Below are 24,890 nucleotides of genomic sequence, written 5' to 3' on the forward strand. Positions count from 1 at the left end.
ATTATGTTATTTATTTGCTAAAACCTGCTAGCAGAATCATTTTACTGATCAAACTTGTCTTGAAGCACAAAGGTACGTTGTCTTTATACATCGCTTTAATGTGACAGGTTTTGGCTAGAGGTAAATGAAGTTAACTATTTTATATAATTTAATAATAGACATTTACTTCTGGCAATCCTTAGGGTTAATAATAATACGCATGAGGAGAGGGTAACGGTAAGATGTAAGCCTAGACTAAATTGGTCACAGTTATGTAATCTATATTGTTTTGTCGTCTACAAAGAAAAAATAAATAAGACGACGAACATTTTTTTTTTCTTTTCGCTAGGTTATCATCCGTACACGAAGGTCTATGTTAAAGTGATCAAATATCACCAAATATAAAATACCGCTTCTTGTTGTCACAAGAGCAACACTAGACTATGTAACTTAATGAACTCATGATGCAATCAACAAATAATCCCTACGTACTGTCCCATAGCTTTTATCACTTGGCCACAAAAAGGCTTTCCCTGACGCAAGGAAAACCTTTATCCAACTTAATTTTGCTTTTTCTTCTGTTTCCTTTCTTTTCCTTTTGTTGCAGTTAGAGCTTTTCAAGTTTAAGTGATTTATCTTTACCATTAAACAAATATGCTGGTATTTCACGCTGCTAAGTATAGAGTAAGCGTACCAGTTAACACAAAATGTAGTTCAAGAAACCTGATTTCTAGGAACAAAGAATTGTATTTATTTTACAGTTTCTCCACTTTCCTAGGATGAGGGCAGATTGGTGGACGGTTATATGCCTTTGTGCTTTTCTCTGTGGTTGTGTGAATTGTGGTAAGTAGTGCAGATCAACAACCATCACGTGAAACGTAATTTCTTCGTCCAGTTACATAAACGCTACGCCCAATACTAAGCACTAACCTAAAACTTAGCCTAATAAAAATCGTAGCTGCACTGTTTGGCGTCAGACGTGAGACGTACTCGTGAAATAATAGTCGCTTTCAGTACAAAGAGAATGAAAGATACTCCGAATATGTTCATTTTGTTAAAGTATTTAGATAACAAATCGGACAGAAACTAACTTGGAAACAAGACATATTTTGGTACGAGGTGCGCCACTATCAGACTAAGCATATGTACACAAGGTAGCTCTTAAATAGTGTGTTAATAATTAAAAAGCGAAACAAAAAGTATACTAAAAAGAAAAGGCAAAATTATCTGCTGAAATCCAGCAGAAGGTGTTAGGCGTTTGGTATAGAACGTCTTTTTGTACAGGAGAACGAACTCTCTAAATAAGGATCGAGTAGGCATAACGCAACGATGGTGATAAGCCATTTCCTAGTTGATTTAAACCTCATCATGAAAGTGAGGCTAAGTACAAAGTTTTTGTTATGAAAATTGGTTTTCATTCATATGCAAACAAAAGTAACTTTCATACGAAAAGCTTTGCACTCAACCTCGCTTTCATAATGAGGTTTACAGCAACTCGGAAATGGCCTATTAATCAGGCACTTTTCATATTTATCATGACTAAAAAACAATGAAAAACTGTATAATGCATCAGAGACAAATTGTGTATCCTCCAAAATAAATAAGCAGCTTTACTAATTATTTAATCAAAAGATCGATAGAACATTTCGTTGCATATCAGTTATAATACAATTTTGAGCAGGAAGTCTCAGATGCCTTACTTGGCTTATCCAGGACTCATGCAATGACAAAATTTATACCGTTTGACAGGTTTATATTCGGTCAAGAAAGAGAACTTTTACCAGGATAGCTATGCTACTCAGCAAGAACAAAATTAATCGTATGGAAAATGAACATTAAACGATCTAGGTTGCATTTGTAAGAATAACATCATAAAGATATGATAGGATAATCTTTATTTAATCACCGACAATTAATCAACTATTTCACAACTACAATAATCATTACGAAGAAAATAATAATTCTCTAATAAACCATGCAAGTGTAAAAATTATTAAAAAGCTGCTTTCCACGAATGTTGTGCCTTAAAGTACATGTTTGAGTACACGTTTCATTCATTAATTCATTCATTCATTCATTCATTCATTCATTCATTCATTCATTCATTCATTCATTCATTCATTCATTCTTGTTTTAAAATGGTAAATTGCTCCATTGATCGATTTATCAATTTATTTTTCTACTTCTTTCTTAAAGCGAGCGTGAATACACGGTCAGAAGTGGTAAAAAAAGACACTTTCGTTATAACTGGGAATGCTACAACAAATGGAAAAAAAACTGAGTTGAATATTCACGTCGAGTCTAAAGGCCAGAAACCACAAGGAACTCCAATACTTCCAGCGCCATTGTCACCCAGTGCAGCGTCGACACAAATCCCGCCCAAACCCGGACAGAATAATAAGCCAACAGGCAAAGGTACAAGGGCAGCAGGGACGCTTGGACAAAATCAGATTAATGGATCGACGAAAGGGCCTACCAATCAACAACCAAGCAAAAACCTAGGGACAACATCACCCGGTGCAACGCCGACAAAAAACCCGCCTAAACCTGGACAGAATAATAAGCCAACAGGCAAAGGTACAAGCGCAGCAGGGACGCTTGGACAAAACCAGATTAATGGATCGACAAAAGGGCCTAGCAATCAACAACCAAGCAAAAGCCTAGGGACAACATCACCCAGTGCAATGCCAACACAAATCCCGACCAAACCTGGACAGAATACTACGCCGACAGGCCAAGTTACAAGCGCATCAGGAAAGCCCGGTCAAAAACAGATTAATGCATTGACAAAGGCGACTAAAAATCAACAACCTAGCAAAGGCCCAGGGCCAACACCACCCATCGCAACGGCAGCACCAAACCCACCCAAACCCGGACAAAATATTAAGCCGACAGGCCAAGTAGTTACAAGCGCATCAGGAAATCCCGGTCAAAACCAGATTAATGCATCGACAAAGGGGACTAAAAATCAACAACCTAGCAAAGGCCCAGGGCCAACACCACCCATCGCAACGGCAGCACCAAACCCACCCAAACCCGGACAAAATATTAAGCCGACAGGCCAAGTAGTTACAAGCGCATCAGGAAATCCCGGTCAAAACCAGATTAATGCATCGACAAAGGGGACTAAAAATCAACAACCTAGCAAAGGCCCAGGGCCAACGCAACCCAATTCAGCGTCGACACAAAACCCACCAAAGCCTGGTCAGAATAATAAGCCGACAGGCCCAGTTACAACCACAGGAGGTGCGCCTGGGCAAAACCAGATCAATGCATCGTCAAAGCCTCCTGCAACTAAAGCTCCAACATCGACACAAAAACCTGGGCAACCAAATCAGCCGGCAATTCAAGTAACAAGCGCTGCACCCACAGCGAATCCAAGTAAAAGGAAGGGAAAGGCATTTCAAGTCATAAAACCAACGTCAAAAAACCCTAAAAGCCAGACACCCAATTCAACACAGAGCGGTGCGACAACAAGTCCAGTGTCCAGCAAAGTACCAGCAACGGTTCCTCCTCCTCCAATTGTATGTAAGTAATTGCATTAGAATATACGATGACAGCCTCAAGTTTATGGAACCGTAGCTAAATCCTCAGTCTTCAAGTTTACCTACTCTGTCTGGTTTGACAGATTGCCAAATTCTATTTTTACCGGCAGGACTTGGTGTGCAAAAGATAACTCATCAGATTACATGGTTTTTACTTTTAAAGTGGTTGTTTTTTTGCGTGTCGTATAAAAGAGTCCAAATTAATTATTCTGATAATATGAAATGGAGCAAGGGCAATGAAACGCTTCGAAGAAAGTCACACTTCAGGTTCAATTTGGATTTTCTTCTGATTGGTTGAGAGGGTGCGCAACTATTTCAAGAAATTAGAAAGAACTATACTGACAAACTATAAACGACTGTAAACCACTTTAAAATAGCTAAGGCCAGTTCACATTTTAGGTAGCCTCCCACGTAGTCGTTTTTAGGGGACTCATATTACCTCCTTGTGGGGAGGAGGAAATACGAGTCCCCTAAAAACCACTGCATGGGAGGCTACATTTTAAGTGAACTGCAATTGACATCTCATTAGGAAGGTGACACACCAGCCAACTTCTTTTTGGATAAACCTTTAAGTATATAGAATTTCTTGGTACGTTTCCAAGAAACAAAGAAAGCAAGGAAGAAAGGTTGAAAAAATGCATTTCAGTTATGTACTTTAACTATACTGTAAACTTGCCTTGTCTAATTTGTATTAGAGTGAGAAGAGCAAAAGATACGTTGTACATACACCGGCCTTTACTAATGCTAATGTAGCCGATATCTACATCTACATCTACATTTATACATCGCAAAGGTTGCCCATTACGCCACGGTACACACTCGATTTAATAACCCTTGTCATGTGAAATGTATAAAACATGAATAATTAAGACCCACAGCTTTCTGGGAAGCATTTAACCTATGTGTATGACCTCTTTTGCAATCTCCATGTTAGAAAATAAGAGCACGTGCAGTTATCAAAACTTAAAATTTACGTATTTCCCGTCGACGAGGAGGGAAAAACAGAACATCACATTAAAAATCGATCATCCCTTAATTCAATCAGGTCTCATCGTTTTCGATTCAAATTAGGCCGTAAAACCTTTCCAATCGAGTGTATACATGGCCTATAAAGTATCTAGCGAAATGTATCAAACCGTGGGCTATAGGAGAAACGCAATTCGACTAAATTAAGTTTCATTTCTCTCAAATAAAGTCAAATCAAACTGACATTGAAGAGTGAAGTCTACTTTTCGTAAACAAACAGTCTTTTTCACCAAAGTCTTCGTCCGAGTATTTTCAGTGACTTGGTAGCCAAGCGTTTTCTTCGACGCTGAGGCGCTGCGACTAAACGCTTGACGTTATCCCCTAAAAACGACTGGCTGGGAAACGGCTTAACCATTGCTGCGAGATTTGGGCAACTGGCTAATCGCAGTGCAGAAAAGAAAATATACATTGTTTTTTAAATTCTTCTGAAACTGGTAAGAGCAACAAACTCATTTCAACACTTGCTAGTTGCAAATGTGATTCTCCCCACATGTACAAGCAATGAGTCGAAAACAGAACTAGTATATTCGTGCTTTATAAATGTCTTACTTAGTTTGTTGGATTGCTGTAGGCCTAACTGTATACTGAAATCAATAACAGATGTTCTTAGTCAGATGAAACGGAAGAAGCATGCAAACGAAGCAACAAAGGCTGCATGCATTCATAACATTTTGTTCAGGGCTTTTCCAAACATTCCTTCCATTTGTCTCTTCTCATTTCTAGGGAGCCTCTTCGGCTGGCTTCAATGTCGGATGAATTTGTTGTTCTATATTTTACCGCTTAAATCACTTACACTTCTAATAACCTTAAAGAAATATTTATGTGGCAGCAATCGCTATTCAAAAGACTGAACAAATCGAAAAAAAAAAAGAAAAACAGTTTTTAAGTGCTGGACTGGAGTGACCGTATTAGAAAAAATGGCATGAATGTTTTGTTTTTTTTTACACTTGGAAGGAAGTCAGTTTGTCACTTTATGGTACTGGATTCAAAACACACAACGAAATTTTTTTTCCAATTATCCACGTATTACCGAACTAGTAGAAGTCTTAAGAAATCTTCTTTCTAGTTTTCTCGCTCCTTTATTGCGGGTACGAACTCTATCAATAGGTAACTGCCATATAATGGTGTTTGCAACGATTGTCCAATGTGGTTTCCTACCAAAGAATTTAAAAATATCACCAGGGCGCAGAAAAGAATGGGCGGTGAAACGCGCGCTCAGCTCTTGGGCGATGTGCGATGCGGAGAGAGACTGGGTCGAGAAAAAAGATGGCATCTCACCACGGCGGGGAGATAGCAGAAAATCCGGGTTAGCTAGAAGATCTGAAAATCATGAAACGATCCTTAGTCTCGAAGACGATGTAGATGACGAAGTTCTACAAGATGCCATGTTCAAAGAAGCTCAACCGTTTGAGGTAAAGGAATTTTTATCCGTTCTCCAGAGATTACGATAATCATCGAGCTGTGAAGAAAGCGAGTCCAGATTCGCTTGAGAAATACTGTCCAAAATTGACAATGATAGTGCTACTGTAGATAGCCTGAGAACATTTGTTAAAGAGCTGAATGATGTCGTCCCTAATTGCTATAATCTGTTGATAAGCTTAAGATCCAGCAATTAAATATAAACTGTTTTCGTTTCGAATTCTTGTAGCTCACTGTTATGACCGTACTGACTACTTTGACCTCTAACTAAAAAAGGGTCAGGACAAAATTTAATCCGGCAGGTTGAAAGAGATGAAGTTTTTCTATCCATACTCAAGCTAGAACGTAGGCTTTCAGCTGCTTTAGGTCGTTGGGAATGAAAATTTTTATTCTCACGCGCCGACATGTTAAAGGAACCCGTTTTAAAGAAGCGAGATTTATTTCAAGTAAAATCGTTTCTGATTTTGTCTAAAAACCATTCTTTATTATCTTCAGCTTATAGCTAATTGAAATGATCTGTTCATAAAAAGTAAGTTGAAATGTTTTATCGTTCTCTTACAACAGGCTCCTTTTTGCATCAGACTTCAGACCTCCTTTGCCGCCATTTTTTGAACAGTGGGCGTTCTCGAACGCTCTCAACCCAGTCTCTCTCTGCATCACACATCGCTCAAGAGCTGAGTGGGCGTTTCACCACCCATTCTTTTCTGCGCCCTGATAACACCAAGCGCTTTGCCTCCGCTTCTCTTTTCGAAGAAAATGCTTGGTTACCAAGACATTGCAAATACTCGCTCGAAGGCCGAAGGCCGAATAATTTTCACGGGTAGTATGGATGTAAGATAAGATAAGATAAGAACTTTATTTTACGTGGCACTCCACTTAGCTAAAAGCTACTTCACAGGAAGCCCACAAACAAACAGATAAAATTACAAAACAAAAGAAAGATAAAAATTAGCTAACAACCTAAAATCTAAAAATTTGAAAATCTAAAATATCCAGGAAATCCAATAGTTCATGTATCAATACATGTGTGAGTACAAATAGTATGGATGTAAATTCGTTATCATAGGTTGATGTTTCCATCGCTACAACATTTTGCGAGCCATGTTTTTTTAAAACAATAATTTTTTACCTTTGAAGAAAAAGCAACTCCTTACTTTTACATTTTAAAATAATTTTAAAGCCGACGATTGTTCGGACTTAATGATGTAATTCCACTTCATTTGACTTCATGGCTTCATTTTCTGGTTGCACATACTATACGGCATCCAATCGTAGCTTTTTTTCTCTTGAGGCTTAAGCGTGAGGGAGGATGGGGGGAGATGGGGGGGGGGGGGGGTTGGGGTAAGGCCTGGAAGGGGGCACACGTCCTTCAATCCGCTGTAGCCTCAGAGACTAAAGAAAATACACACCCCATGTGTAGCACCACATCGGCATGGTCTAACGGTTTTTTTTATTAATTTGTACGTGTTTTGCAGTTTCAGATGAAGAGAATATGGCTCTGATAGCACACAACTCCTATCGTGAAATACATGGGTCAAAACCTATGGAACTAAAGGAGGATTTAGTGGATAAAGCCCGTGCAATGGCTAAAAAACTAGCCTCTAGTGCCAACGGAGATCTTATTCACGAAAAGTCTCATGTTCTCGATAAAATGAATCAAAGGGAGAGTTTGGCGAAGGTCTGCTCCAAAGAAACAATCACAACTCTGACGGCTATAGAGCAAATTGTTGACAAGTGGTAGGCATATATTGATTATTTTTCTTAAGGTGCATCACTGTATTGCGGTAACAGTTGAACATACCAAGCTAATTTACCGTACAGAAAATAAAAAGTAAACATTCGGAAGCCCTTTGTATTACTCTGACCTGTCCAACAATAATATAACGTTGACATGCATTCAATTAATTCTCGTCACACAAATATATTATACCTAGATGGAAACTAGAAAATATTAGATTACATTCCTCAGCTTTGAAAACTTGAGCCACATTGAATTCAATACCATCGAATATACTGTATTTGTAGATGGACGAGCGTTAAGCTGTTGAAATAGAGCCCAACATCATCATTGTGGTTGGAAACGCTAAGAAAACGTCGAATGAAAAGTTGCTCAAAAAACGAATCTAAGCTGCTAATTAAAGTGCCACTGCTGAGAAAGAATAACTTTCATTTTTTTTTTAAGCACCCGAAAGTATAATTGAAAACTCAAAGTTTTACCCATGCCGTTTTTTTTTTTTTTAATTATAATACTAGCGGGAAGTGGGATTATTTCTAGTGTAATTTCCAGCTTCGATTTTCCGCCAACACAATCCAAAACGAACCACACAGAGAGTTGGGCCGAGTAGAACGTGACATCATGTAATTCGCATAAACAAAGTAAATTTTTTATCACAATATCAGACTGTTTCTTAAGAGTGCTTTAAGATCATCCATTCATCCATCCATCCATCCATCCATCCATCCATTGGTCTTTTCATGCGTACATGCGTAAGATGATTACAGTCATTCGTCCCTTAATTTTTGTTGTTGTTGTTGTTGTGTTTTTGTTTTTCAGTGTTTGTTCTTTGTTCTCCCATTGATTTCCCTTTTATTATATATTTATTCATTTTACTTTTATTAGGTATGGAGAAGTCTGCCAGTACAACTTTGACAATCCTGACCCAGCATTCAATGGGACTTCCCATTTTACACAGCTAGTGTGGAATAACACAAATGAACTTGGCTTCGGTGCTGTTCAGAAGAAAGTTGACGGGCAATACTGTCTGTTTGCTGCTGCTCGTTATAGGCCTCAAGGAAACATAAATGACAAGCAAGCGTTTAAGCGTAATATAAAGAAAGGAAAATTTGATCCTTTTGTTAATAACTGCGTCGTTAGCTCTCAAGCTGATGTAGCTCACATGTGACTACATTAAGAAATTATAATGTGGCTTGATCGATCCTCGATCCTGATCATCTAACCTAGTTTCTCAACAAATTTAATTTGCCCGTAGATCTATTGTAATTAATAAAGACTGTACTTGCGTGTTCATTAAAAAACCACGATGAAAGGGAATCCATGGTATTAAACAAATAAAACACTTTCTAGGTATTATATTGTATGCTGTAACTATCCCGACTTAACAAATCGAACTTTTATTCCCCCTAGAAATTTTGGGCAGCTGATAATCTGAAAACAGAATTGAAATTAGACTGAAAAACCCTTGCCAAACATTCACTATTAAAATGCACGTGTCTGGTTAGCGGCCGGAGGAGGGTGTGTTCAACCTCCTTCACCCCACCATATAGCACGGTGGAGTGTGAGTTTATTTGTATGTCCACGACTTTGAACGAAGTCTCCAGACACCGTAATATTTAATTAAAATCCTGACACTTTCATCGAAGTGCTCGTTATATTCTTTGTTTCCTTTCAAGCCTTGCTCAATATAAAAAATGGGGTTATCATGGTGTCTCCAGGTGGACATCTCCAGTTTCTATCAATATGAATACCTCTACCTGTTGCATTTGACAGCAGAGAATAATAGAGGGGTGTTCCTATTATGGTAGAAGAGCAGAAAGATGGTCAAAACAGTTCGAGCGTGGTGACCTCATTGTCTTCAATCTATTGTCGTGTGCACGTATAGATCCGGAATTGTCTGAAAATGGTTTCCTAGAATCAAAACGACAGGAAACATAAATAAACAGCAGTCGGGTAAGTTATATTTGAAACATGGCAGGCAGCTTTCCTTTTCTGATATTCTGCAAAGATTTCATTTGTTTAATGTTTTGCAAGTTTGGCGTCATCTGCTGTTATTAAAAACAAAAATATCTTTCCAATCATCCAAAATATATCATGTCTTTTTACTTTAGTTGACGTTATCGTTATACTTAAAAAGAATTCTACACTACAATTGTAGCAAAATGCTGTAGACAGTCACTAAAGATGTATTCTGTTCTACTTACACAAATATTGACAATGGCGATAGAAGCAACGTCTCATACAATATTTACAAATTTTGTCTTCTAAAAAAGATCAACATTTATGTGCATGAACGAATTGCACAAATAATCATTTTAATTCAAAGACAAAGGGTTTGTGGTCCGGGAACTGCAAAGGTATCTAAACTTATTGAGGGAAGTTAACTCCTTTGATGATCTATTGAAAAACTTGCATACACTTTTCTTGAGTGTGTTTACTTACTTGAGCACTAATTAAAAGTGTTAATCACACCCCTGAGGAAAACGGCTAGTTTTCTGTGCTCAAATTAGGAAGTTAAAAAACAATAGGACGTGACGTGCTTCTAGACGTGCGCTTTGATGCCACCTGTTTTCATTTAACGTTACTAAATACGATCGCAGTTCAGATTTTTGAATATTTCACTTTTCGCTCTTTGATTAACTAAGGTGTAAATCAGGTAAATATTGAAATTACCAAAAGAAAATTATCAAAATCATTAAAATAACGCGAGATATTTCAATAAGAATGCTTTGGGAACCCAGTTAATAAATAAGGTGCCATAATTATTAACTTCATTTTGGCGTCCAGCAGCCTTTTGACCTTTTTTTCGCTGGTACAAATCTTCCGCGATATCGAATTACCTTAAATTTGAGTGGTTCATTAAATCGCATTGCGAGCAGTTTGCATTGGCGTCGCAAAGAAATTATCTCATCGGAGTCGTTTACAAAGCATAGCCGTTTACATATGCTGGGATATATAACGAAATCGTGCCAGTACTCTCAAAATTCGCTCACTTTCAGTAGATGCAAATCTATAGAAGGCAGTGATTTGACAGCAGCAAAATCAGCACTTGTTTTTAGGATCATGTCTAGATTCCCTTGCCGTTTTCGTCCTCTTTTCTTCTGTTATATTTTGTTGTCGTTTCCTTTTGCGTTGATTATGGTTTCGCCGAAGTATTTTGGCCTTCTACCAGCCAAGAACTGCGAATCTGCTGCAATGATTCCCATGGTTGCTGGATGGATGTCGTCTGCTTTCTTGGCATCCTTATACAGCAGGTTTAGCTACTACTGTAAGACCTGATATCAATGGGCAGCCATTTTGTCGATACATCCTTGGGAATTCGACCGACGAGGTTCATTTAACACACGCAGCGGGGTGTGTACTCTGATAAGGTGCAGAGGACGTCAAAACGTGGTAAGAACGTTCTAACTTTTGTGTTCTTACTAGCTTTTGATATCATCCTTGCTTTATCACAGTATGACAAGCTCGGCGAAATGAAATCTACTTTTTAAGTATATTATTATATAGCTTTTCATTGCAATTGATTGTGCTGTATAGTTTGTTTGTTGTTGTTGTGTCTCTTTTTTTTTATGTTTTTTTTTTACAGCCGCAAACAGTTTTATTTATGGCTCTACTCAGAAGAAACCTGTATTCCACTTTCGCCCCTTAGATTTGGTTAATTAGTTATTCACTTTCGTGACTCTTTGACATGGCTAAGCTGACGACCGCAAAGTAGCTTGAAGCTTTCAAAATCGTAGCTTATCTCACCCATATAGTGTTCTCAATCCTTCAGTTTTACTGAGTGTTTCGATGACAGCTGATAAGTGACTTAATTTCTCGTTACCAGAAATGTCGGCATAGACTGTGAACACACCTCCACCCTGAATGGATAGCAAATGTTAAAATGAAAGTCTCAGATAGCATTCAAGTTAACTCTGGCAAACATCTGTAAACTGTAAAGGTGTTTGTTTCTCTCATTCGTGGATTGACTTACTATGTGCTTTTTATGTTCATTTTAGCCTTCTTGACAATGCTCAGGATGGACATGAGTTTCTTCCCCTTTATCTTGATTGTACTCGCAAAGGCAGAGGCTGTAAAGCAAGGTTAGAAAAATTTACTATAATGGGTTTGATTTTCTTAGGGAGACTGAGAACATTTTTGTTGTCTCATGTCCGTGAAAACTTAAATACAACAACTCTCTGATTTTTACGACCCGTGTTGAAACTTACCATCATCCGTCATCCTTTTGTTAATCTCTCGTGGCATCATTTTGATTTAATATACCAATAAAGCTATTATCCCGCTTAAACCTCCCCCAAGACGAAGGTCATGTTTCCAACTCTCGTAAGGGAGGGGGGAGGGGGTTGGAAGAAGGAGAGGCTTTTTTCTTTGTCCTTCCCTCGTGGCAAGTTGAATACAACATGTTTGTCATGTACAGTATAATTTTTTCGATAAACATCTTAGCCCTCAAAATTACAGATTGAAGTGCCCGTGCTGACTTCAGTCATTTGACCCTAATCATAGTTATCCCACAGCCACACAAGAAGGTTTACTCATTGTGGGTAGTGATATTATGGAATGGCTTATATTATCCCTAGAACCAAGAGAAGAACATCACTTAGTGCCAACAGCTATTTGTGTACTTACTCCCGGGACTTACTACACCGCTAAATTTGGTGTAGCATATCATTGTTAATGTGAGTTATTTTTCAATGGAAACCTAATTATTCTGACAGGTATACCATTCAAAATGTCGAATTTTTATTTGGTTTTTAACGGCAAATTTTGCGTTTACGTAGCATTTACATTTTCCACCTTTACAACTTTTCCATGTTTAAGTTAATTTTTTTGGTTCTGTCATGCTTTGGAGAAATCTGGAACTCAATATGGTGTATCCAAGTTGGTGGATGCTAATAAATTGTGATCGGTATCTCAACCTCGTTCCCAGGGTCCTCTTCTCGTCCCAGGGAGCCCTGGGACGTGAAGAGTAGAGGCCCTGGGAACGAGGTTGAAGTTATCTGACTTATGCATTAAATTGGTCTTACGGTCGTAGCTAGGTTTAAAGCTTTTTAAGTTACTTTTCCATAATATACTTCAGTGCCTTGCTCTAGTCTATCCTTTTGGGATGTAATTTAATATACTGTAATATAAATGTGCTCGTATCCATTTGCATTATTTGTACCTGTTTGTTTTGTGCATTTGCAGAACGTTCCTAGATGGAAACCAGCTTGTAGTTGTTTGTGGACAGCGTTTTAAAATGTGTAATGTTATGTTAAATCTTCCTCCTCACCTACCGCCCTCTCCTCCTCCCTCCCATTTCAGGCTAAAGAACCCTAAAAACTCCCAGACTACATAGCAAAAAGCAAGAAATAGATAAATGACAAATTAATTAATTTTTATCACACTTAGTTTCTTTCGTTGATCTCTAGTCTCCCCAGCCACGCCTTCCAGAGTTCCTTTGCATATGAATGCGGAAAACGATCTTATTCATGAAAAGGTACCCAAGCAGACGGTAGCAGTGCCTGGCGCTTTTAAAAACTCGGATGTTTATTCGAAATTTATAAGCTCTACCTTCAGAATTCCCTTCCAAGACAAGGTGCGTTCATTTAATGCAAATGGTTTAAAGAAGGAACAGCGCCTCTCACTAGGATCTGTACACGTGAAGAACACAGGGAATTATTCTGAAATAATTACAACCCAATATAGACCTCGGGATGGAAGAATAGGACAATTCAGGGCACCTCAGCGCAACAACGGTAAAACTTTAAAGATGCCAGGAGAAACCCCTTCAGTCGTGGCTCCCACAAGAATAGATACTAGTAATGTTCAAGAGGTGACACGGAATACAGCAAACGGTTCTTTCACAACTTACGGAAACAACATAAGGGGTCATCGATTGAGGGCCAGCGGTGTACCAAACACAACTACAACGACGGTGTTTAATGCCATGGCCAAAAAAATTGCTCCGGCGCCGCAATTCAAAGGCGTCTCTTCTAAGGGAGTAGACGATATTGTAGTTACCGACATCATTGAAATAAAGAAACCGATGATGTTCAATCAAATGTTGAAAGGTTTTGGCGGCAAACCACAACTAGACAAACTGAAGGCAAAACATGCTGATCAAAATCACACTCCATTTGGGATACAGAACACCAAGGTAACTAACACTTTGCATGGAAACAGGCCAAGAAACAACTCTCTCCAAGCAACCTTGGGGAAACGGCTGCCTAAGTTTGCCCACGGACAGGAAGGAAACATCTTAAATCAAGCGTCAAAAGGGCAACCTTCTTTTGTTGACAAAGAAAGCAGGAAGGCATCAAGCGGTAGTCTGTATAAGTTTTTGGAGAGTATACACAATAGTAAAACTCCAGCAGACTTACCGCAGAATGCAAAGATGCATGTTAAAGGTCAAGCCCAAGAAGAAGGGACAGGTGGTCAGTTGGGAAACATGGGATCTGATCATGTAAATCATAAAAACAAGACTACAACTCAGCATGACAGGGAAGGACTTGCGGCACTTTCCAAGCAAAATATGAACGTCGGACTTAGTGGTCAGGGTAATTAGTCTTTTCCGAAGAAGAAAGTGACAGTGCTGTGAGGTGAAAATCACGAGGCCATAAAATGCCCTAGGGTATGCTAATGTCCGACCCCTGAGCCAGACAATTTAAAAAATGCCCCAATTTTGCCCGAGGGATGGAATACTGGAATAAACTGATGTATGAGTCTCACATGTATATCTCGCTTTGCCTACAGACGATTACTTTAAACGAGAGGCTCTGGCTGCACACAACAGGTACCGCGCTATTCACAGGGCGCCTCCTTTGAAACTCGATCCACAGTTGTCTCTTGAGGCTCAGCAGTTTGCCAAACATTTAGCCAATCTTGGTGGAGCACATCACGAGATTCCGACGCACCTTAGGAAGGAGGAAGAAGGGGAAAATGTTGCGAGAGGCTGCAGTGAGTGGGGAGGTTTAACAGCCAGTGGGGCCGTGCATCGATGGTGAGGATTTCCATTTTGCATATCATTAATGTGCTTAATGTTTTTGTATATTTGTTTGTTTGGTTGCCGTCGTAATAAAGACCGAACCTGCTCTTATCGGAATAATCTTTGGTAAGCGACATGAAAACATTCATTTGTATCGTACAGCCAACTTGCTGACTAAATCCCACCGAATAAACACAACGAGTTTTCGTTCCATGGCACATATACTACAGTGCCATAATCCTCTGGCATGATTCAGGAAGCCCTCCTAAGTGAACATAAATCTTAAGTATTGTTTCTTAACAATAAACTATCGTTAGTCCAACAATATACAATTGTTATTCCAGCAATAGACTTTTGCCACGAAACGGTGCTTAGAATTCATCTTAACTTAGGAAGGCTTCGTGAATCTGGCCCATGTGGCCTCATATATCTGTGATGTGAATTATCATTAATTCTTTTTTTAATACATTTCGAAAAAATGGTTGGTTATGGAAGAAAGAACCCGAATAGCGTCTTTGCATATTGGTTTCACATGACCCACTGCTAGTATAATCATGGCCTAAAAAACGAAGAATCATGAAAATGAAGGGAGCAAGATTTTGTGGAAGTAAAGAATCTTGCTGGAATTTGAATAAGAAGGTTTCAATCACTGAACGGAGGCATCGAAACTTTGTAGCTATACAAATTGTTGCACTAATGAGGAATTTGAAGCCTTTGTGCATTTACTTAGCAATTCTGTTTTTCTTTCATCGATTTTTTCTTTAAATACTCCTTATTTTGAGACATTATTCGGCCATACAGACTCACGCTTGCCTTTCACGTGACGGACGACACATATTGACTGCATCACGCTCTTTTTTTTTTCTTTTTTCTTTTTCTTTATTTTTTAAGTTACTAACGTGTCATGATCAATGCCATATAGCCTGGGAAAATCCCATACTAATTTGGGACTTATATGATGACTCTTACGTTTTACCAAGTAATTTTAAAAGGGGTATTTCTTAATCGTTTAATACGTAGCAGCTATATTCTTAAAATTTTCTTGGCAGGTATTCACAGATCTGTAATTACGACTGGAATAAGCGAACCCTTCAGCCTAACACTAAAAACTTCATGCATGTAATATGGAAGGGAACAAGTCACATGGGAATTGGACGGGCTGTGGGTACGCGCCTTGGCTTTCCATGTACGTTTATAGTGGCTCGTTACCGACCTGGAGAAATGACTGCATTTGCTATGGAGAGCAACATTGACAAGGGGATGTTTCTACCTTCGTATTGCAATGCGGACAAAGATGATGGGATGATGTCAACTTGGTATCCAAGCAGTGTCCCGGCCGACAGCAGGTCACCAGCCTTGGATAAAAATGGTGATGAATTTTACAACACCCAGCGTTTCCAAGACACCACAGAACCTGCATATGGAGTAACATATGACGCATTGAATTCTTGGGATCTAAATAACGACGAACAGGATGGCCAGGGATTATTAAACGAGGAGGCAGATACACAGGCAATAAACGGGTTTTTACCGGCTCTCGTAGCGTATTCGAAGGATCAATCTGGCGTGGGGAAGACGATGGTAGAAGACGTAGGTGTGAAGAGACACTATCAGAAACCGCGTAAAGAAAACATCAATGGTCAATCTGTCGAGTCAGATAAACACGGCGGTTGAATTTTAAACAATCATTGGAAATGAAAGACGTCAGACCAAATTGTAATGCCCTAAGCAATAATGTCTGAGAATCCCGAGAAACAGACAAGTTTAGTTAATACATAACTAATGAGGTGAATGCTTCAGAGACAAGAAACCTCGACAGCTAAATTAAAACTCTATAACTGTGCAGCACGAATTATACCTCTTTCTAAATATATTGCTTTATAATAATGCTGACAAGAAGTTTAAGTTTAAGAGATACGGGTGATGCGGGTGGTGCAGATGGGCCCTTTGGGGTGGGGGTAGGGTGGTTGTGGATTCCACCTCTAACTTCGCAAGTATGAAAAGCTATGAGAATAAGACTTAAAAGAAAAAAAAAATACGTTCAAAGATATTTCCTTTGTAAATACGTCAAGATTTCAAAATAGTTGCCATATTGGATTTGTTGGTTTCCGCAAAACCTCAGGAAACCACCAGAATTGCGCAAAAAGTAATCACGAAGAGTCCTCCAATTTCTGAAAATCTGCATGTCAAAAATTGGTTGCCATCAAATCAATGAACCCACCCCACCCCTAAGTCTTGATAGGAATAGGGTAACAAGACCATCACAAAGTATTAATTATAAGACTCCATAATATGATTGTAGCCTAGAATTTCATTATGCGTCATTATATTTCCTGGGGATACTAAACATAAACCTAGTCTCTTGCCAATTGTAAGGTGAGCATAGTTAACCTAAAGATTTGACTCACAATTCTCCCAATACCTTTACTACTACTTAACTGAAGAGTCACAGTTTTCAGAGTTATTTAAACACCGCATCCTTGTAAAAAGATATGAAAGTTTTATTTTTTTTAGTGGTGAATTAACATTGTTAGTGAAGGTATTGGATTCTTCTTGAACAATTTTCATCGCTGTAACCTGATTGTTCTCCTAACGGATTTAGCGTTTATAAATAAAGTTTACCTACTTACAAAGCCGCTACCTGTTTGTCTGCATACTACATCACGTACGTTCAGTATGTGTGCCAGTTGCATTACTATTCTTTGGCTTAAAAGTGAAGAAACAACTAATTGAAAACCAACTTTGGTTAAAGAATGATTAGTGTAATCACTCAAGTGAGGCTCATTCAGCTTGACGTTATAAAGGGTTAGCCGTTCCATCGATCAGTGCGCCCCAAGAGACATGCACATTTGTGGCTTAAGCTCTCAGACGTTCCTTCGTATAATGACACTTTAAAATGTTTACTTACCTAGTATATCACAGAACGTTTTTTTTTTCTATTATGATACATTTTATATATTTTTTATGGTAATCGGATTTCAACTCATTCATCTTGTTTGACAAATCAGAAACATTGCACTCAAATTCAAATACAACTTTGCAATCGTGACGAACTTTGAGCGAAAAAAAGTCCTACCTAGTTAGTTTTTGGAATGAATATTCAATTGTTCTTTTCCTTTCATTTTTTCTTCGTGGAGTAAGGGGACTTTATAAGTGTGGGTTGGTCCTCTCAAAAGACCGTCTTTGTTTGTTTGTTTGGAGCACTCGGATTCTCTTTTTGTTGTTGTTGATAGCATCATTACATTTTGGAGAGATACAAATTAAAGGAACTGGAACTGTCATTTGCAGGTCGATGAGCATAAAATCGAGAACAGATTTTGTGAGCGTCCAAAATAGCTTATTCATTCAACAACAACAATCAGCAAGGCATACCAATATTTAAGCAATAGAGGACTTTTTCCGTGTTTATATAGCCTCATCTAAACACGAGGGGGGTTGGGAGAATTAGAGACAGTTATGCAAACCCGAAACACAGTCGAGGGTTTGCATAACTTTCGAGAATTTTCTCAACTCCCCGAGTGTTTAGATGAAGCTATGTAAACACGGGAAAAAAGTCCTCCATTGCTTTTATAAAATATTTCTAAAAAAAAAAAAATTCGACAAATGAAGGGAAATTTTGTTTATTTATTTCTTGATTGAAATAAATGTTCTCAGTACACGCTCTGGACAATCATTTTTGCTACTAGCCAATGAAAACACGCATCTGACAACACATGAACCAATCAAAATTTGCGTTATAAAAGTCAAAATCAAGTTGAAATTTGTGGCAAGCGTCTGCGAGCCCCGTTTGGATGACGGCGATTTCTGCTTTGAATTCTCGTAAATCTTACAGAAAAATACCGAACACTTGTGGAAAACTAGAAGAAATGTTCAAAATATACGATTCTGTAAGGAAAGAACTTCAAGATGAGGGGTTTATTTAAGCTGAAAATGAATGTCACTGTGCATGGTCGCTCTTGAAAGTCACGTGAACTTGCCCAATGTGGCAGCCTGAGATGGCTGAGAAGTCGATTCGCTAATCGTGCCTTGTGAAGTTTTGCTGTTTAGGAATCATAGCACAAGCAGCGGATCCAGATTGTGAAGTTGTTGCTGGTAATAGTAATCGTAACAGTAGATTATAACGCTGAGAAAGTCTCAGAGAAAATACATTTTATACGAATTTGACAGCCAAAACACGGCAACTGGCCGTACAAAGTTTAATTTGAAATATTTTTAGTCTGTAGCATCCTTAGCATATAGTTTTGTGTTCGTTTTCGTGTACATTTTTTGAATAAAGAATGTCTTTTAGGGAATTTTATTGTGGTTCTCAGATGCAAAAATTACCTTGAAAAAGTTTACTGCGTATTTGTTGCATATTATGTCGTCTTCACTTAAGCTCCCTCTACGAGGTCGTCTAGCGAGGCAGGCAAAGCGCGGTGGTTCAGTTCTTCTTTCTTTTGCTTTTTTTCCCTCGAGTTCAGGGGGGAGGAGATGGGCAAACACCAATCAAAATTTGGGAAATTTTTCACCATTTCCTTAACAGTTGTACTTGAAATTACTTTGCGAGTCTTGCGAAAGCTTTGAAATGTTTTCAAATTGTGCCGGGAGACACAGAAAGCGTGACGTCACAACTGTGTTTACATACTCTCGACCTATCACACCTATCGACCAATGAGAGCACGCGTACTATCTCAAATATTTTATACTTCATTGATTTTTAATAAAACAATTATTCCACTTGCGCTTGTTGGATATGAAATGATTGTTATAGCCAGCCAGGCGCTACGCGCCTCGTTGGCTATCTATCAGCGCGCTCGTGGAATAATTGTTAAATATCGTACTCGTTTTGGATCGATCAAAAAAAAAAAAAAAAAACACTGGTACCCCCCCCCCCCCCCCGATCCACCGTTTGAATTTTGCATTGACTTGAATTAACATCGGAAAACAGATCAATCCCTGACTTTCATGCTAGCCTCGATGAGAATAAGTAACCCGCTAAAAAGGAACAGAAAAACAAACATAGCTTAGTGGAATGAAATCCTACATCGGAATCAGATAGCAATTCCGCAATGATCCGTGAATTCTAGCGTTTCCAATTGTAGCGCCATTCCAATCCCTGTGAAGATTGGCTTTTTACATTTATTTACCGAAAAGCAGAGAGCGTAATTTTGTTTGAGCGAATTTGGATGCAGGTTGTTTGACTTGACTACCGTTTGGTTTGTAACCTGTTGTGAACTTGCGTGGAAATTATGAATTTCTACTTTTAACAAAGGTTGATGGATTAAGTTCATAACGTTTTCTTACCTTCAACCGTAGCTTGATGTACATTCTAACCGGTTTTCAAGTGATCAAATATCCCAATGAAGTATAAAACGAAAACAAATTCAAATATATCAGAAATAATTTATAACAGGGCAATCAACAAACTCCAATGAATCCTGGGAGGATTTGTTTGTTTCCCCAAAGCAACGTAGCAGTACAATAACCTGAGGTAGGAGAACTAATTTTTGTATTCGTTTTTACCTGATTATTCCATTGATTAACTTAAGATTTACTAGATATTTTGTCTATGTATAGAAGTATCTTAAATAGGCGATTTAGAAGAACAAATAATCAAAATATTTTTAAATTAGGGATTACACTGATTACAGACGGGTAAGATATACGCGGCGTCTAAGTAAGTGGAAATTGACTGGCTTACAGTAAAAGTTATTTTGTTGCATCCCAAAATCTATTCTAGTGGGTACGTACGCAAACGAAGTTTTGTCTCGAGGGTTAACCCGCTGAAGAACCTGTTACTGTCTCCAGCTGAGTTTTAACATGCCACTTTAATATCCAAGAATATATCAACTGAATATTGTCCTTAAAATATCAAGAAGAAAAAGAAAATTGTGTCTTTTAAGACCATTTAGGGGGAACAATTTAAAATCATCTTTACTTTAAAACATCAGAACAGATTATTTCGGCAATAACTTAGCTCTGTTAGTTGAAAACGCTTTAAACAACACTAAAACTGAACCGCAACTGCGGTAAGGTTTCCTTCAAATATTTATCATATGGCTTATTCACAGTTGTTTGTTTTGGCTTTTAGTTCACCATTTAACTTCCTTCCTCTTACAACTAAAGAAAGCATTTAACGGCTAATAATATTCAGGAGGTTAAAACACCTTGCTTGTTGTCGCATTTACAAAGCTGGTATCTAAACAGCGGGTTGTAGTCGTTAAAAATGCTGTCTTAAATTCTCACAACTAAGTCAGCATAACGATATATATCTTCGATTTGAGTTACATCAGCTTCAAATTATTCACTTTCCTGACTAACACCGTCTAAGACAACCTTTTCGTCGCAGCGTCCACCAAGGCTAGGCAACGTCGGCAGACGCTGTTGTCCTGGTGTACATAGCGGTATTGTGATCCATTGAACCGTTTTCGTGCTACATATATTTGGGAGTAAATCATAGTAAATATTCACTGCTATAATAGTCACTCATTGCCGAGCAGAGAGAAGTTATGGAACACAAAATTCTGCCACCTGTCTATGTGCTTGCACTACCTAGCACAGACACACGAGGTTACTATGCAGGAACCCAAACTTACACTTACAATTTGAAATATCAACTCGAAAATCCCATACCTACAAAACGATCTCTTCGAATAAAAGCACACGACAGCCTCCTTAATGAACCAGTATTCTGGTGCGTCTTTCGAGAGTATTGCTGTTAGTAATGAGAAACTAAAGCCGTTCCTGTACGACCACGAAACTTCTCTGTTGAAATTTTAGGATATGACGGCAAGCACTAATTGCTGCTGAGGAAACCAAGTGAATCGCGGATATGGTCCACACCGGGTTACCATTCTTATATAATGAGAAAATTGCGACGCTCTCCAGCACACACAAAAAATAATAAATTAAAAAATAAATAAATAAAAGAAGGGAGCATTAGAAACACTGAAATAAGGGAAGGACTCGCGCTCACAAGCCTTGCCGGACCAGAAACTACTACTCTCGTTTCAGTCCGGTCGTATGTGCCGGGCCAGACACCCTTCCATTTCTGTCAATCCGACATCAGAGCCTTGAGCTTCTGTTTGGTTGAGTCCGACGATAAGGAACCTTCCGAAGACGATCCGTTATAGAGGTTAACTTTAGAAAGTTCATATGGAAGTTTTTACTGATAATTGGATTAATTAGAGCTACAATACATACTAAGCGTGTTTACTTCTTTTTTTAAGGCAGTCGACGTCACGTGCGCAGCAATGTTGATGCCACTATACATAACTTTGTTTATTGCCGGATCAAGTACAGCAGGTAAACAGCTTCTTCCTATGTACATAAAAGGGCCAAAAGGTCATATTTATTCCATTGTGCATATTCCACACATTGACATTCAAATCCTTGCAATAGGCAGGATGTTTGTTCTATGAACCTAGTTTAATGGCCTGACTCCCACGAGTCTCCAGTAGCTAGGTGGTTCGACTCCTGATAGGAGCACTCGGATTCTCTTTTTGTTGTTGTTGATAGCATCATTACATTTTGGAGAGATACAAATTAAAGGAACTGGAACTGTCAGCGCAGATCACGCCTCCTTGGATATACACCTTGAAATAACAAACACTAATGTGTCCCAACCAACACCATCACAACCGATCCTGAGTGCACCACCACCATTCGTCAAAGTCAAAGATCAACCAGCACCGAAAGCGCAAGTGTCTTTCCTCAAGAAACCCGTCTTTGGGAGTGAAACAGGTAAAATTTTGAATGCGAGAGAATAACCAAGGTCTTTTTAAAAAAAAATTGCTTAACTAGTATGCTCATAGATAGGTTGCCTTGTCTGCCGCCATGCCATCAGGAATCTAGCACAGTGCCCCACCGGATCAGAAATAGTTCAATTTATCTGCTGTTGCTGAAATACTCTGTGGATATTATGAGGTGGTCTAATCCCGGTGCAGAGGGAGAAACTTATATAATTATCCTTTGTGTGTTCAGGTTCTCCAACACTTTATAGCTTTCCAAATGAAAGCTAAATGAAGCCCTAAGACCTTAAAGATCTCAGTCAAACCAGACGTAAAATAACTATCAAACGTTGTACTTTGTAACATCGTGGTTGACATCGTCACTGCAGTCAGTCATAAGAATTATTTTTTCACCTGTGCCGTGCAGCCAGTGAAACACTATGTTGCGGGTTCAACAGTCATATTAATTTAACCAGATTAAAATCGCTTGAAGATGATGCTACATAGGTGTAAACGCGAGTTGATAATCGGCAGAATGGTTGGCTTCCCAACACTACTTGATCAATCTCACTTCCTTTTGTTCCCCCTTTAAACGATTCCTGAAAACATTCTACACTTCTCAGTATTTAAGCATTCTTCGTTGATATTTGCCCTGGTATGGGCCGATACTTTCTTCCTTGCATTATGCGAGAGCTTGCTATTCTAGTCTAAGGGGAATTGTACATTCCGTAACATAATCCACTGAAATACCAACAAGCAAACAAACGGTTGACTTGTGACAACATCTTAACTTGTTGAACTACTACTTTTCAGTTCAAGACTTCATCAAGTCAGCCTTGGAATCTCATAACAAATTCCGGGAGATTCACAATGTACCACCATTGAAACTAAATTTAAAGATGACCAGGGAAGCCGAAGCGTTTGCAAAGAAACTTGCCCAAATTGGCGCTAAAAACCAGCCCATGGTGCATGAGGATCAGCTGGTTTTACAAAAGAAAAATGAAGGTGAAAACCTGGCGGCAGGAGGAAGCAACATTGGCGGTCTAACGGTGCATGGTGCAGTGAAAAATTGGTAATAATGCAAATTTATACCTTTATTTTGTTCCGTCAGGTGGTTGGCTATGCTTCTAGATTCACTTGTCGAAGCGGATGCCGAAGTGCACTCGTCCATGTCTTCAAAAATATCGCTAGGCATAACTTTTTAACCATCATTGGATATAAAATTTTAACTTCCAACTGGCTTTCACTTAACTACAGATCTGTTGCTTCCGTAAAGCATTGACAACGCCTTTAGTTTACATTTCGTTTTAGCCAGAAAATCAATTCTGTAAAACACATTGACACATTGTGCACGTTCGATTCCTTTTACTTAACAGGTACGACGAGGTGTGTACGTATAATTGGAAGAAAGGAGGTTATGAACCACAAGCCGCTCATTTTATGCAGCTCATCTGGAAAACTACAACAGATTTAGGTATTGGAAAGGCGGATATCATAAAAAATGGCCGACCATACACCTACATTGTGGCTCGTTACAAACCAGCTATCACTTTTGATTCGTTAAAAAATGTACTTAAGGGTAGATTTAACCCGTCCTTTTGCAGAAATGTCGTCGTATTGTCCCATTCAGACGTTGCAACTCCAAACAAAACTACTTCGAGATTTAACCCCAAAACAGCATTAGCAGGACGATTCCCCAATCAGCCAAATTATTCTTCCAACAAATTAGGACAAACCCAACTGCTACCGAGAAAACCTCGACTCTCTTCCACTAACTTAAGTTTTCAAAAACCAGAAGGCGTTAGAAATGGGTTCCTGAACATTGAAAATAATAACTCTCACGGACAAAGACCTCAGCAAAACGATAAACTGAGCTATTATGCAGGAAACGCCTGGGCTGTGACCAACGGTGACCGATCACAGCTACCAGCAACATCATCCGAGTACTACCCAAAGGAGGCTGAAGTTGTGGAAGAGTTTGTTGAAGGAGATGAACCTGATGGAAAACCCGAATATGAAAGTGACAATGATAAGCAGTATCTAAGAAACGAGGGGCCAACTCCGTATCTTATACCAGTCATGAACAGTGAGGACGCTGAAATCGATGATGATGACGTTACTGAAGACGACTTACAAAGGAAGGCCCACGTTCCACGGCATTCAAAGTAGATATTCTATTCGCTTGGTTAAACAATGTAATAAAAATATACAGCTGTAAATACGGTCGTTGTATTTAAGTTAAGTTAAATAGGGGAGTTTTAAAGTAAAATGAAGTTGTGTTATAACGCAAAAATTCAATGATCAGGGTCTGTTAATAAAGCCGTGATATTTTAGAAAAGCGTATCTGATTTTATTTGTCTTTTTTATCATGGCGCCATAAATTAAACGAATATTTGCTAATTTATCCTTAGCCATTGCAGATAATTTAATTTAATCATTCCTAAAAAAATTCAGGATTTTTATTGCTACAAATCTCGAGTAAATTTACAGAAGGTGTTTGTTTGTTTGTTTTT

The 24,890-nt window shown here is 38.6% G+C and overlaps 4 protein-coding genes across 4 annotated transcripts; all 4 read left to right on the plus strand.

Annotated features, from left to right (window-relative positions):
- Nucleotides 1–744: 744 nt before the first annotated feature.
- Nucleotides 745–9,341, plus strand: LOC146477899 (uncharacterized). The gene is made up of 4 exons (XM_085112573.1): nt 745–822; nt 2,176–3,507; nt 7,445–7,706; nt 8,590–9,341. Exons 1-4 carry the CDS (start codon nt 759–761, stop codon nt 8,870–8,872), a joined length of 1,941 nt encoding a protein of 646 aa, XP_084968699.1. The 5' UTR covers nt 745–758; the 3' UTR covers nt 8,873–9,341.
- A 166-nt stretch (nt 9,342–9,507) lies between these two features.
- LOC146477900 (uncharacterized) lies at nt 9,508–14,248 on the plus strand. The gene is made up of 3 exons (XM_085112520.1): nt 9,508–9,657; nt 11,703–11,786; nt 13,113–14,248. The coding sequence occupies exons 2-3, from the start codon at nt 11,714–11,716 to the stop codon at nt 14,246–14,248; spliced, it is 1,209 nt and encodes a 402-aa protein (XP_084968646.1). The 5' UTR covers nt 9,508–9,657; nt 11,703–11,713.
- Nucleotides 14,249–14,438: 190 nt separating this feature from the next.
- LOC146477901 (uncharacterized) lies at nt 14,439–16,952 on the plus strand. Its single transcript, XM_085112593.1, has 2 exons — nt 14,439–14,683; nt 15,718–16,952. The coding sequence occupies exon 2, from the start codon at nt 15,782–15,784 to the stop codon at nt 16,340–16,342; it is 561 nt and encodes a 186-aa protein (XP_084968719.1). The 5' UTR covers nt 14,439–14,683; nt 15,718–15,781; the 3' UTR covers nt 16,343–16,952.
- A 2,733-nt stretch (nt 16,953–19,685) lies between these two features.
- On the plus strand, nt 19,686–24,678 carry LOC146477902 (uncharacterized). The gene is made up of 5 exons (XM_085112580.1): nt 19,686–20,138; nt 21,877–21,952; nt 22,166–22,390; nt 23,191–23,449; nt 23,754–24,678. Exons 2-5 carry the CDS (start codon nt 21,901–21,903, stop codon nt 24,544–24,546), a joined length of 1,329 nt encoding a protein of 442 aa, XP_084968706.1. The 5' UTR covers nt 19,686–20,138; nt 21,877–21,900; the 3' UTR covers nt 24,547–24,678.
- The last annotated feature ends 212 nt before the right edge of the window (nt 24,679–24,890 follow it).

Source organism: Pavona decussata, unplaced genomic scaffold, assembly GCF_977016875.1.
Source record: "Pavona decussata unplaced genomic scaffold, jaPavDecu1.1 SCAFFOLD_67, whole genome shotgun sequence".
Lineage (NCBI taxonomy): Eukaryota > Metazoa > Cnidaria > Anthozoa > Scleractinia > Agariciidae > Pavona > Pavona decussata.

What these genes read in the sequence shown, in the direction of transcription:
- LOC146477899 (XM_085112573.1), top strand. Translation starts at nt 759, where the DNA reads ATGAGGGCAGATTGGTGGACGGTTATATGCCTTTGTGCTTTTCTCTGT. An exon ending in CTGTGGTTGTGTGAATTGTG is followed by an intron (nt 823 to 2,175) that starts GTAAGTAGTGCA and finishes TCTTTCTTAAAG; the next exon opens with CGAGCGTGAATACACGGTCA. An exon ending in TCCTCCTCCTCCAATTGTAT is followed by an intron (nt 3,508 to 7,444) that starts GTAAGTAATTGC and finishes CGTGTTTTGCAG; the next exon opens with TTTCAGATGAAGAGAATATG.
- LOC146477900 (XM_085112520.1), top strand. Translation starts at nt 11,714, where the DNA reads ATGCTCAGGATGGACATGAGTTTCTTCCCCTTTATCTTGATTGTACTC. An exon ending in GGCAGAGGCTGTAAAGCAAG is followed by an intron (nt 11,787 to 13,112) that starts GTTAGAAAAATT and finishes GTTGATCTCTAG; the next exon opens with TCTCCCCAGCCACGCCTTCC.
- LOC146477901 (XM_085112593.1), top strand. Translation starts at nt 15,782, where the DNA reads ATGCATGTAATATGGAAGGGAACAAGTCACATGGGAATTGGACGGGCT.
- LOC146477902 (XM_085112580.1), top strand. Translation starts at nt 21,901, where the DNA reads ATGTTGATGCCACTATACATAACTTTGTTTATTGCCGGATCAAGTACA. An exon ending in TGCCGGATCAAGTACAGCAG is followed by an intron (nt 21,953 to 22,165) that starts GTAAACAGCTTC and finishes TGTTGTTGATAG; the next exon opens with CATCATTACATTTTGGAGAG. An exon ending in CGTCTTTGGGAGTGAAACAG is followed by an intron (nt 22,391 to 23,190) that starts GTAAAATTTTGA and finishes ACTACTTTTCAG; the next exon opens with TTCAAGACTTCATCAAGTCA.